The sequence below is a fragment of the Buteo buteo genome, chromosome 19 (assembly GCF_964188355.1).
Source record: "Buteo buteo chromosome 19, bButBut1.hap1.1, whole genome shotgun sequence".
In the NCBI taxonomy this organism is placed as follows: domain Eukaryota; kingdom Metazoa; phylum Chordata; class Aves; order Accipitriformes; family Accipitridae; genus Buteo; species Buteo buteo.
Window position 1 is genome coordinate 23,169,234 of NC_134189.1, and position 12,891 is coordinate 23,182,124.

The following is a 12,891-nucleotide window of genomic DNA, read 5'->3' on the forward strand; positions in this document are numbered from 1 at the left end:
TACATGATGGCTCAAGTTCAGCATTAATGCAAGTGTATAGAAGGCCAATGTCAATGAGGTTTCAGCAATTCTTTCAGCTCTGAAATGGTACCGTTGGTATTCTTAAAATAATATTTAGATAATGTTTAAAGAAATAATTTCTGAAATAACCTATTCTTTCCCACCACCATTTCCACCAATTAAAGAAAACCACACTTGGATTCATTTTTACTTTTAAGAAAACAATTACCACACATGCCAAGGAAAAATATTTTCTAGAGATGTTGTCAGACCCTTTACTAAATTCTGGAAACTTGAACAAAAGTGATTTTGACATCTGAAAGGTGAACAGCCTCCTGTATTTAAGATCTTAGACAAAATCTTCAGAACTAATCTACTTCCACTTCTTCTTGGTGTTTACTTCAAAACTACCATCTCATAAATGGAGGGCCATATGGCTGGAACATATTTCCATCGCAGGTAAATGTGTTTGTGGATGGATATCAAAACCCCCATGGGAAGAGCGCAAACTTGCTGAAGCGCATGTGGTGTCTGTCCCTACAGACATTCCCCCTTTCAGGATCTATTCGGGACTTCAACCACAAAGTGGAGCTGTTGCAAAAGCTAACAGTTAATGGGGAAAACCGACTCCCTGCTTTTATAATGACCCAAGGCATGCATTAAACCCAATAAAATTTTCATCCATTTACATACTCACATGCATATCTTCTCTATAAATATTCAATTTTTTAACATCAAACGCAATTACAGTGGTATCTGTTAATATGGAGGGAAAAATGCACGTCTTCAAAGTACATAAAATATTACATATTTTGAAGTCTGATCAAGTGCCTAATTAATCAGGTCAATGTCTAGTAATTATTCCAATTAAAATCCCCAGAATTTAAAGATGAGTCTCCACAGAACGCTTTGAGCGGTATTTCAAATTCTTCAAGACAGAGCAAGGACTTGTTCAAAGTAACAATTTTATTTTTTGCCATGTCAGAACCTCAGATCCAAGGGTGACACATAAAATAAGGTGACCATTTGGGAGCTTTACTGCCTCTCATAAAAAATTCAGAAACATGTTTAAAGTGTAAAAAAAATGCACTTGTGCTAAGGGTTAGCATTGAAAAAAGAAAAAAAAAAATCCACCCCCAGACTAACAGATGAAGATGTAAAAATACCTGGAAAGAAACAGCTTCAGAACAACAGAAACGTCTTTAGAGGAAAGGTTGGAAAACTGCAAGGACCAAACATGACTCCATTTTCTATAGCTGCGAAAACACCCTGTCTACAATGCTTTTTACAGTGCACACATATTTGGCAAGATTAAGGTGTCACATCTCAAATTACAAGGCGTCTGATTGCCCACAGACCCAGACACAAGTGCAGGGCAAAACCCCACAACTTGTGCAAACCGCCTGGCTCTGATAGGTTTGCCTCCCATCAGAGGGAGGCAGTCCCTCTGCCTAGGACATTTACTCGTAGCCTATTTATTTTCCTTCTTTTTTTTTTTTTTTTTTTTCTTTTTTTTCTGGGCTAGCTACAAATGCAAAGTTCCCGGGCTAGGGCTGCCTTCAGATGCTTAACCCTTTGCCTACCTCTAGAGGAACGTTCACCAGCCCCAGGAAAATTTTCTATTCCTAGCACTGTTTGTCTACTTCAGGAGATTAAAAGCTGAGTCACATTTTAGGCATTTCTCAGATCTGACTACAGTGCTGAGGCTGGGGCAGGGTGGGGGGAAACACACGATTTGATTCTGATTCCCTCCTCTTAGCTGAAAAAGCTCTAAAAATGATGGAAACAGCATTCAGCCAAATGGTGAAGACAAAAAGGCTCTAGAGTTATTCAAGGTTTGAGTGGGTTTTTGACTGGCAGAGCAGCAAGTTTTAGTATAGAATTCTTAGGAGGCAGTGGTGGAAGATGACTCTTTCCTTCTCCATCCGGGCAGTTAGAGGGAATAAGTGACACAGGCAGAATTTATGAGACAGATACAATTTGTAGAGTTCAGAGTTCCCTAAATAGGATTATGTTATTGTTAAAAAAAGTCAGATAAAGGACAACCAAAACAAACAACAATGACCATATTTCAATCCACCGTGGAAATATTTCAATAAAACTGTGACAAGTATCTAGGTAGATTAAAATGTCTTAAAGACGACGGTACAATGCTTTGACAGCATGAGAGGGCTAATCATCCTTACACAGGGAGGGGAAAGAGGAAAAATGCCTTGGTTAAATAACAAAAGAAAAAAACTTCATGAGCTAGTAAAGGAAGTCTTCTTTAAGGAAACAATCTGGTGACTCTTAAGATTTGAAGTGTTATATCGTATCTTATATGACCACGTTCTTATGGTTATGACTTGCTCAATTATGCTTGAATCAAATAGAAAAGAAAGATGACTTAAGCATGTAAATTTAGAGGGAGACTTAGAGGCATGCAGCTAAATTTATCAGCCATCTCTGTGAGCAATCACTCTAAATAAAAAGTTTGGAAACCAGTCACTGCTGGTTGCTGATGAACTTTCCATGTTTTTGGCACTCGCCATCCTTTACTTAATGGACTAATCTGCAAATCAAAACAGGAGGAATAACTGGACACAAAACCATCCTAAAGTCTGTTCTTAACAGTGGATATTTCTCCCAACACTTATTTTTGTGTCATGGGGGTGACCTGATTGATAGAAATACTGACCAAAGAAAAAAAATTGTCTAAGATTTGTAAGTAATAATTAAAAAAAAAAAAAAGAAAAAAGTAGAGGAGACAGAGGGAGAGAGCAGCGGCTTATGGCATTCTAGTTCTGTGTCTCGATTTCACCTGTTTTACATGTCCTATAATGACTTCTGAATATGGGTAAGAATAGCAACACATGCTGGCAGTTTGACCAAAGGGTGTGTGTGTGCATGTGTGTGAGTGTGCATGTGGGAGACAGAGAGAGTATGGGGGAAAGAGCTGGGGCGGGGGGCGGGGGGGGGGAGTAGATGGACCATTAGAGTGCAAACACAGAGACATTCCTGCAATAAAATACTTGTCTTCTGAGAATCACAGTCCGGAAGAGATGGTTATGATTTAACAAAAGAATTCTCTAAAATGTTCCCTGGTGCTAATACTGTTCTTAATAATATGAAAAGATTTTGCCAGGAAGAGGAATAAAACCATCAATTGGATTTTAAAAAAGAAAATAGGCACATGATGGGTTTTTTAGAGCACACGGGGGAAAAAATGACCTTTACGACAGCTTTGTCATTTTAAAAAAAATGCCTCATTCTCTGAAATTCCCCAACCAGGCAAGGTTATTATAAATGGTAGGTAGGGAAAGCAGAGCGTGGCAATAAAGGGGTTAATCTGCAGAGCACAGAGCCATCTGGCTGAGCTGGTTTGTTATAATCGAGCAGATTATGTTCACGGGACTCAGAGTTTAAGGCTCCTCTCCCATAGAGCAACTCTGCACAACCCAAGCAGACCAACTTTGGGACTTTGAATGAACATATTTACATCCACCTTTCTCTTCATGTCGACTTTTCTGGAAACATTCACACGGATGCCATGGTTACTCCTACCACGGTAAGGGAAATTTGACGTTTTCTAATAGGGTCCTAAGAGGGCGGGGAGGGGAGGGGGGGGAGAGGGGTCCTTTAAAGAAGTATAATGGGGAGGGAGGGGGTCTTGTAAGCAGTAGATCTGTCCCAAATGTTGCCTTTCCCATTGTGCCTCCTCCTTCCCCCACCCCTACTTGCCCTATAGCTTGCTTTAGTCCTGAGGTTCCTCTCTCCTCCTGCTCTGCACGCTGTTGTTCAGGTCCCTGGCAAGAAAACAGCAGAGGAGAAATATGAGGTGCTAAAGGAATCTGATTTAAGAGGCAAAAGCAAAGGAGACGCTTGGTTTTATTTTAAGAGGGAAACCAGCAACTTCAGATACAACAAAAGGGGTTGCAAATCTTGAGCGTGGATTGCAAGAACCAGCCTCGGCACACACAACATGCTTGCCCTCAGGGAAAGTTAGAGTCCATGACAAGCAAAGTCAAAATTCCCAATTTCTAGACCTCGCCTGTCTCAGGTAACTAACTTCGCTGGAGCTTTCTTCTTTTTTCTATGCCAGACACTGGAAACCCTATTCGTGACCTTTGAATCAATCCCCATTCTCCTCAAACCCAAACACTAAATTCTCCGGGAGGAACTGCAGATCAAAGGATTCCCTGCACATCTGTGTCTAGGTGAAAAAGATACACTCACTCTGTGCTAGGATGGCAGGAAAACTATTCTTACGCTGCAATTTCCAGCGTTTGGTAAGTGCCTTCTAGGAATGCAGCACACAACTAATCAACACAGATGCACATATAGAGAGCAAAATAGAAAGCTGTTTCTCATCTAAACAGCTGAAATGCAGCTTAAAGCGTCAGTTACTGGCGAGTCCTTATGGAGACACCAAACTGCTATTAGCCAAGAGGGGAAAAAGTCCTTGAATGGTTTAGATACTTTTCTGATCAGTTCCTAATCCTTCATTAAAATAAACGGGAAAGCTCTGTGTTGGTCCTATCTCTTGAACTATAAATATGAAGTATCCGGAGAGATGGATATTTTGGATTGAATAGGGCTGCTATGCGCACATTCTCTGGTTCCTATATTGCAAAACCAGTTATTTAGAGATGACTCTGTGTGTGTGAGGGGGGTTGCTTCCCCCCCCCCCCCTTTTTAAATAGACAGGGATGTGTGCTATATGGTCCAGTCAATTGTTATGAGCTACAACCTTTCAGAAAGCACTCTTTGCTCTTTGGCTTATGTGATTTGTTGCATGAGGAGTGCAAATGGTATGTAAAGTTTGCCTTTACATTATGCCTTCAGGAAAATACCCAGACAAATAGGAGAGGCATTCTTAGGCGCAGAAATACCTGATCTGTGCAAGCCTGTAAGTGGAGGAGTCGTGCAAGAAACACCAATAAATAAGATGTAAGAAAAAGGAAAATCTAATAATAAAAAAAAGAAAAACTCACTTTGTGGCAAGGCAGACAAAAGCGGTAGAGAATGGAAGAGAGTTCGGCATGCTTCCAGCTGCTAGTAGTAAAAAGACTGGTCTTCGATACACGTGTCAGTACCAGGAGCTCTGTGTGTGAGCATGGTGGGGGGAGGAAAACTAGACATGATTGCAGGTGGTGGACCCAAAATATGGGGAGAAAAGGATCTACCAGCAAAGCCAGGAGGGAAGTGCTTTGTGTAGAAGGGTGCTATACGTTGAGGTGTGCAATACATGTAGGTTTAGGATTTTTTTTTTTTTTTCCCAGGGGAAGAACAATTAATGGTACATAGAAAGATAGATATATGGAGTTTGGAGGGAAAGTGTTATATACAAGTAATAAGCTCCTATATATTAAGTGTTGTGTATTGGGGCAATAAGGGCAGGTGAACAAAGCAAAAGTGGTCAGCTTAAAAGGGGAACTGCTGCAGGCCAACTAGAAAAAGAGGATCCTTGTGGGTGGAAAAAAGTTTAGGAGCTCAGAAGGGGAAGTAACACTCCAGAGGGATGGGAAAAGGTGTGGACTGGAGGCTGGGTGAGGATATGAAAGGGACATACAAAGATGCTAGGGTCTGCAAGGGGGAGGTAGGGTATGGAGTGGAGGGAGAAAGGTGAAAGCACAGGACACAAAGGATGTTTGGAGGAGGAAGAAAAATGTGAACTATTGTCTATTTGGAGAAAGGTATGGAAAATAAACAGCTACATGATGCTTTGGGGGGGGCGTCTAAAGGAGACACCTTTGATTCCGTCAAGAAATAGATATGAGGATGTATTTGCGAGGAAGGTGTTAGAGTATGAAAGGGAAGGCTTGCGTGGTGATGGAAACACATGCCAAGAAGAGGAATGCAGAGTAAAAAATGAGCTGGATGGAGATAGGGTGTGGTGATGGGAAAAGGGTATAGGCATCCATAAAGGTATGTGAGGGGGTAGCTGCTTAGAGAAATTTCAGAGGAGGTTGGAAGCCTGCTGGAGTGTGCTGCCTGGTTGCAAGGGAGAGGCAAAACTAGGGAAAAAGCCGTGTGAAGGTGCTGTGAGGAAATGCAAGATAGTGGAAATCATGGGGGGCAGGGGGAACTGTGACAGGAATATAAAGATGTGGCAGGTCTTGAGAAGCATGAGAACGTGGGAAAAATGAGGAATGTAGGAGTCATGAGGATGAAATTAAGAGCTAGGTTTTCTGTAAAAGTGCCTAGGCAAAAGGTGATTTAGAGGAGGTATAGGGCAAGAGAGCACAGGGTGAGAGGAAATTTAGGTTTTTATTTCTTCGTAGGCAAACAGAAAAAGTAGTGCAAAGGTGCAGGACTGGCTTGGCCAGCAGAAACACAGGATGCCACCTTACTGGGTAGTTGGGATAACAGGGGAAGAACAGGCAATATGTTACAGGGGAAGCAGTTGAGGAAAATGATGGAAGGTAAGGAATAATGTGAAGAGTGTGGGAGGAGGAGAACACATACACAAAAAGGAGTGATTTTCTGTTGAAAGAGATGTAACAAATGTGCTTATATCTCTGTGGTAGGTACCAGCTAAGTGAAGCAGCAAAAGGGAACAGACAAATGGGCTAGCAGAGAAATGACTAAAGATATAAAGGGGCGGGAGGAGGAATGGGAGGGGGTAACTACCTGGAGGGCCGTATAAGCCACATGGCTGTACTAAGGTCAAAAGTAAAGTGTGAAATGTGTGGGGAGGCGAGTGGAGTTCGGAGCTGTAGGGCACGAGGTGGAAGTGAATGGGAATGACAGTTCATGTTACGAGGGGTGAGAAGCTTGGCGTAGGTTGACACATGGTGGTGTGTAAGCGAGGAAAGTACCTGCCAGTTTGCCTGCTTGTAAGGGCTGTGGAAAGGAAGGTGAAAAGTTGTGTCTGATAAGAGAGAGTGTTGCACACAGCTTGCTCAGAGTAAATGAGAGTACAGGTAAGGATTGCAGACCTGAGTGTGGGGCCTGGGAGAAGGAAAACAGCTTATGGGGGAGGGAAGAGTGATGAGGAGTGGAAAAAGTTCATGACGGCTTAAGCCATCTGTAGTTATCTGCCTCTTAGTTTAAGGGAGGCTGTCTAAGTGTGCAAGGGGCCGTACATGCATGCATAGCAGCTTGAGAACAGCATGGGGGTTCAGTGCAAGGGGAGAGTAAGCAGGAGGCACAGGTAAATGCATATAGTGAGTGACAATAGGTGCACAGATAGAGGAGATGCTGGTTTTGTGTGCGGATCAGGGACAGATGTGTTAGGTGAGTGTTGTGCTTACGTGACTGGCAGAGCTGTGGAGGGAGGCATGTGATGAGAATGATCTTGCTGGTCTGCAGCAAGAAGCTGAAATCCTTGAAGGGCATGTCAGAGTCCTGGGCTGCTGTAAGTGACGTGTGTCTGTGTGGAAGTTACAAACACGCACCCAGGCAGCCGTGCTGATGTGTGAGATGGCTATCAGAGACCGACCGGAGAATCACACGTCCACTGCGTTTGTGGCACAGCTCTGCGTGTCGAAATAAGTTATGTAAGACATGTAACAGAGGTGAGTTTCACGAGTGCAAAGCGGCAATGTTTGCATTGAGAAGGAGGGTAGGGAGAGATGACTAACTGAGAAAATGGTTTGGTGCGTGGGTAGCAATAGGACCGAATGTGCACTAGATGTGCTTGTCTTCTGCATGATGTGCACAGCAGGCAGATTCTCCTCTAGAGATTTTGCAGGCTTTTTCTCAAGAACTACTGAATAATCCTAAGAAAATCCCAGGACATCTAACTAAAATATTTACAGCAGCTTCATTTGGAGCCATATCAATGCACCTTATTTTCATGCCTTATAACTTCAGTATAGAACTGCTGGCACAAAATGGCAGAGAGATTTCTCTAGGACCAGTTAACAGGGCTACTAGGTAGTTAACAAGCATTGGGTTGAAGTATACATAGGGAGTACGGATGTCAGTCAAAGGAAACAAGAAACTACTGGCTTTCTCCATGGCTTGAAGCAGTACTGGAGTAATGTGCAGCTGCTTGAAGGTTGAAAACATAGAATACATCTTGGGTGTGAGGGAGAAACATTAAGAACATCTTTCCCTTCAAAACAATCGCATATATTGACAACATCTGTTCTTCAAATCAGCTTGCCTAGGGCTTGGTGTCTTCTTAAGCACTGTCCTACACTGCATAGGAAAGTGTTCATTTCAATCCACAGCTGATCAGAAGATTGTGAGCAATCCTGTGACACTTGCACTGGAAGAAGACAGTTCGATCATACCGAACTACTAGACTTGAAGGCTGAAGCCTCTGGGCCCCAGACCTTACGTAGCATCAGTCACATGAAAGTTCATGGATCCCTTTCCTGTTTACTCCAGGGATCAATTCCTGCCAAATAAAAAGTAGCCTGTAAAATACTTAGCTAATAGTTAGTGCTTGTGCAGCCATAGGCTATGTTGGGAGCCCATTGTCCTACTTTATGCACCGGTTCCCCACTGCAGAGTCCAGTTCAAGCTCTCCAGCTGGATAATTTTTCCTGGCGATGCTTGGAGCTGGCTGCAGTCAGCAGCAAGCCCCTTTCTCCTCTGGTGGCTGTGAACTTCCCACCATGGCAGATTGCGGGCGGTGGGGACACTGAAGTGGTTGTCCATGAGGGGGACATGCATGACCACAGCCAGCGGTCCTGGCCACTGGGATTCTGCTGGGCTGAAACCACAGACCACAGCCTGCTCAGCCCCCTGCCACCAGCGTGGCCCAGGATAATGCCCTGGCCTCCAACCGCTCCCCTTCCTCCCTGCCTAACCGCTGAGAAAATAAAAAGCAAATGGTGGCATCAACATGCCAGCTGGCCAGGAAAAGACAAAGGGGTTGATGGGTACAATTAGTCCTGGATTTCTGCGGAAAAGGGATCAAAGCAGGAGTGACTGAGCTGTGTTTGAGTGCGAAGAACATGGGGTATTTGTGCCCACCTGGACTCCTTTGTAGCCATGACACAGCCAGAGAAATGTGTTTGCAAGGGCTGGAACATCTGGGTGTCCCTGCAGATGTTTGCTGGTGCGGGGCCATCTGTGTGTCTCCACGTGGCGACTAGGAGCGGATAGTGGAAAGAAGCGGCGTGTGGGTAGGGATGACAGAGGTGGATGGCAGCTGTTTCTGTGTGGGAGACAGCCACCCCTGTTCGTACATCTGTCGGTGGGGGATGTGGGGATAAGTCGCTTTCTGAAGGGACAGATGGGATGTGCGTGTGAAGAGGGAAATGGTAAGGGTGGATATGGAGTCGTTTCAAGGTTGTGAAATGAGTGCTGGAGGGAATAGACAGAGCTATGTTCCTGACTGTATCATAAGCCTGAAGTCCATAGGGGAAGGGGACTCCTCCACAGAAAGCCTCAGGGAAGATTTTACTTCCTGAGGAATTAAAAGAAAAACACACCCAGGCATCCAGTTCGGTTAAGACTCTCCTCTCCTTCACGTGGTACAAGCATCTTGCTGTCTGAGCAAGCTAAGCAAGATGGCCCTTTCCTTCAGGTCAGCAAGCATTTGGAAAGATCAGAACAAGACCATATACTCGTCCCTCTTTTATTTTTCTCCACCTCTCTCTCCTCTCCACCTCTTCACACACACGTAAAAGGCTCTTTCCCAATTCTGCTTCTGAGTTTGTGTCTGAAATTTTCCTCTGCAGAAATGTGTGATAAAGATACATATGAATGAGGACACTGGTGTGTTGGGGGAGGTTGTGTGTTTGTACACGTTGAAACAAAGCTCATTGGTAGTCATCTGGAGCTCAGAGAAGTAAAGTGTTGGTTGCGTTTCAATGCACATGGAAAGGATAGCAGGTAATTCCATGTTTCCATCAGGCAGTGCCGGGAAACCAGCATGGATGACTCATTGCCACTCTGCTTGTGCTTCAGAGGGAGTCGCTGCCTGCCTAGCCATGTAAATACACAGATTAAATAGAACAAAGTCTATTATTTGTGTTATCTATTACAAACCTGTACCAAAGGTGATGAAAACACTCTTGGAGGATTGCATCCTACAGGGTAAGATTTGCAGCACTCCTCCAACATTTTCTGTGTTTCAGCTGCACGTGCGTCATGTTTTAACCCCAGCCAGCAACTAAGCCCCACACTGCCGCTTGCTTACTCACCCCACAGTGGGATGGGGGAGAGAATCAGAAGGTTAGAAGTGAGAAAACTCGTGGGTTGAGATAAAGACAGTTTAATAGGTAAAATAAAAACTGCACATGCCAGCAAAGCAAAACAAGGAATCATTCCCCACTTCCCATGGGCAGGCAGGTGTTCAGCCATCCCCAGGACAGCAGGGCTCCGTCACACGTAACAGTTACTTGGGAAGACAAACGCCATCACTCTGAACGTCCCCCCCTTCCTCCTTCTTCCCCCAGTTTTATATGCTGAGCGTGATGTCATATGGAATGGTCTGGAATCTCCCTCAGGTCATTCGGGGTCAGCTGTCCCGGCGCTGTCCCCTCCAACTCCTTGTGCCCCTCCAGCCTCCTCGCTGGTGGGGTGAGGAGCAGAAAAGCCCTTGGCTCTGGGTAAGCCCTGCTCAGCAGGAACGAAAACATCCCTGGGTTATCAGTACTGTTTTCAGCACAAATCCAAAACACAGCCCCACACCAGCTACTGTGAAGAAAATTAAATCTCTCCCAGCCCAAACCAGCACAGAGTGTTGTCCATAATGGAACCACAGCCATAAATGTGCTTCTTCTCAGTTGCTCTTTCACACCTTCTAGCAATAAATCCCTTTATTTGGAGTTTGTCCCTGCTATAGATTTTACATGTTTTATCTTACATTCGCTGAGTTAGCATGTGAGAAAGTGTTAATCGAGTTAACTCAGAAATATATATTTTCTAGGCTATGCCCTACAGAAATTCACCCACATTTGCCAGAAGTCTAAATCGATATCATCAGAGGTAACTGGCAGTTAACTGGAGAGTTACAGAAGGAAGAAGTACATTGTACTCTACATGAATGTTTCAAGGCTCATCTACACTCAGAAGTGAATTCAGGTTGTGAGTGTGAAATTTAAATCCAACAGCTGCTTCTGAATAGCTCTGTGGTTAGACAAGTTTTAAGATAGCATCCTCTCCTGTGGCTTCTGCCTCAGCCAGGAGGTGGACAAGCACACTTGCAAGACGAAAGCAGCTTTTGTCCCCTTGAGAGGTGGGATTTGGACAGTATTTGGTTTCTGCTTCAAACCAAGATCAGATGTTATGGCTCTTAACTATCAAATACAGACCTCATAAATCTGATGGAGGCATTTAACTAGTCTTTCCAGTATGCTGTATTTGAGGTAAACTTGTAGTACCACTAGATGCTGGGATCTGTGATGAGCTTGGTTTCAGAAATACTAGATGATAATGGTAAAACTGATGCCTTAAGGGAATAAAATAGATACTGTATAGTCAGCTGAGTCAAAAAAATATTCCTTAGAAGCAAATGCTACAGTGGAAATATTTAAGAAATGCTTTGGAAGAATGCGGAAACATGTCTCTGTGTGTCCTCTCTCTACCACTCCCCACACTTTTCTACCCACTCCTAGCACATAGGAGGTATGCACAAAACCAAACTGTAAGGTAGCAGCAAAAATAAAGTCCAGTGACACCATCTTAGAAAAAGAGAAACTTTCCCTTGCTCTGTATTAGGTAACAAAACCATGGTCTTAAAGAGGGACAGGTCATTTCATGTGCTGGTGGTCTTTCCTGGATTTGTACATTCAAAAATTGGAAAAGATTTATTCAGTTCTTTGTTTGCAGCTCCTGTGATAAGTACACAACTATTTCCTCCACTCATTTCTCAAACAATTTGCACAGACTTACTTTATATGACAGATTTTCCAAACAGATGATGCAGGTAACTCCATAATATAAAAAAATCCTCCTGAAAGGATAGTTTTTCTTTGCTGTTTATTGATATTTGCATATTCTCCTACTTAGATCCCCCAACATCTTAAGCAACTTTCCTTCCTTGTTACTGTTTACTAATATATTCCTCAAATACTTGACATGAGCTGCCCTTTGTTTAATCCCATTCTTTGTCTTTGCATATGATTTTTTTTATTTCTTTTTTTTTTTAATGACGCTTTTTTCAGTTTTCTGACTTCCCTCAATTTCATCCACATCTTTGTGGCACTAGAATGTCCAGGAATAAAGGTGACACGCCAAAAACATGAGACCTCTTTCATCTCTTTGTCTGCCTTCTGTAATTATACTGACTTTTTGCACTCTCTAGTTCTTTCTTTGCTTTCTCTCTTCTACTATAAAAGAACTTCTGTGTAATAAATCCAGCACTAATTTATTGTTTAAATCATGGCTAGCTAATTTGCAATATTATGCCTTTCCAACTTCCTCCCTGATATTCAATATAGGTGCTTTGAATTGACTTTCCCTAGACCTACTATCTTAGGCTTTTACCCTCTGAGTCTCTTATTTTCTGCCCATTTTTCTAACCACTCTCTCCTTCTGTATAACAATTGGTTTTCTATCCTTTCCATCCTTTCTGTCCATTTGCAGCCCATTCTTTCTCTACTGTTCTATTTTTCTGCAGCTTTACCCCTTTAACACTTTCAGACTGCTCAATGACACAACTGAAAAGAGTGGCAGGTCACCAGACACTACCCCAGCCTCGATAATCATAATTTACCAGCATCCTGTTTTATGGCTTACATCCATTTTCCAGCCCAGGTTTGTTTTGCAGAGTAGATGGGAGACACATATAAGCTAAATGTACGTATGTGCAGGGATAACGCATGCATGCATGTGTACAAATGGAAGAAGAGAGGTCAATATGTGACTGTGCTGCGAGAACACTGCATTCTATTTCTTTGTTCTCCTCTCTTTGGCCTTCCTAGCACTGTCCTTGCCCTCCCTTTAGGTCATGTAAGACTGCCATAGAATTGCTCTTTGTTGCATTGACCAACTCATTGCCTCGCT

General features: G+C 43.3%; 1 protein-coding gene across 2 annotated transcripts in view; it reads left to right on the forward strand.

Moving 5' to 3' along the window:
- The first annotated feature begins 3,136 nt into the window (after positions 1 to 3,136).
- Positions 3,137 to 12,891, forward strand: part of NTF3 (neurotrophin 3) — a 56,688-nt gene continuing 46,933 nt past the window's right edge. Inside the window, exon 1 of one of the 2 annotated variants that reach the window (XM_075051670.1) lies at positions 3,137 to 3,547. In XM_075051670.1, coding sequence (XP_074907771.1) covers positions 3,530 to 3,547 — 18 coding nt within the window. In that variant the 5' untranslated portion in view covers positions 3,137 to 3,529. Of the gene's footprint in view, positions 3,548 to 4,243; positions 4,269 to 12,891 lie in introns of those variants that run through there. The other variant, XM_075051671.1, reaches the window with a different exon arrangement.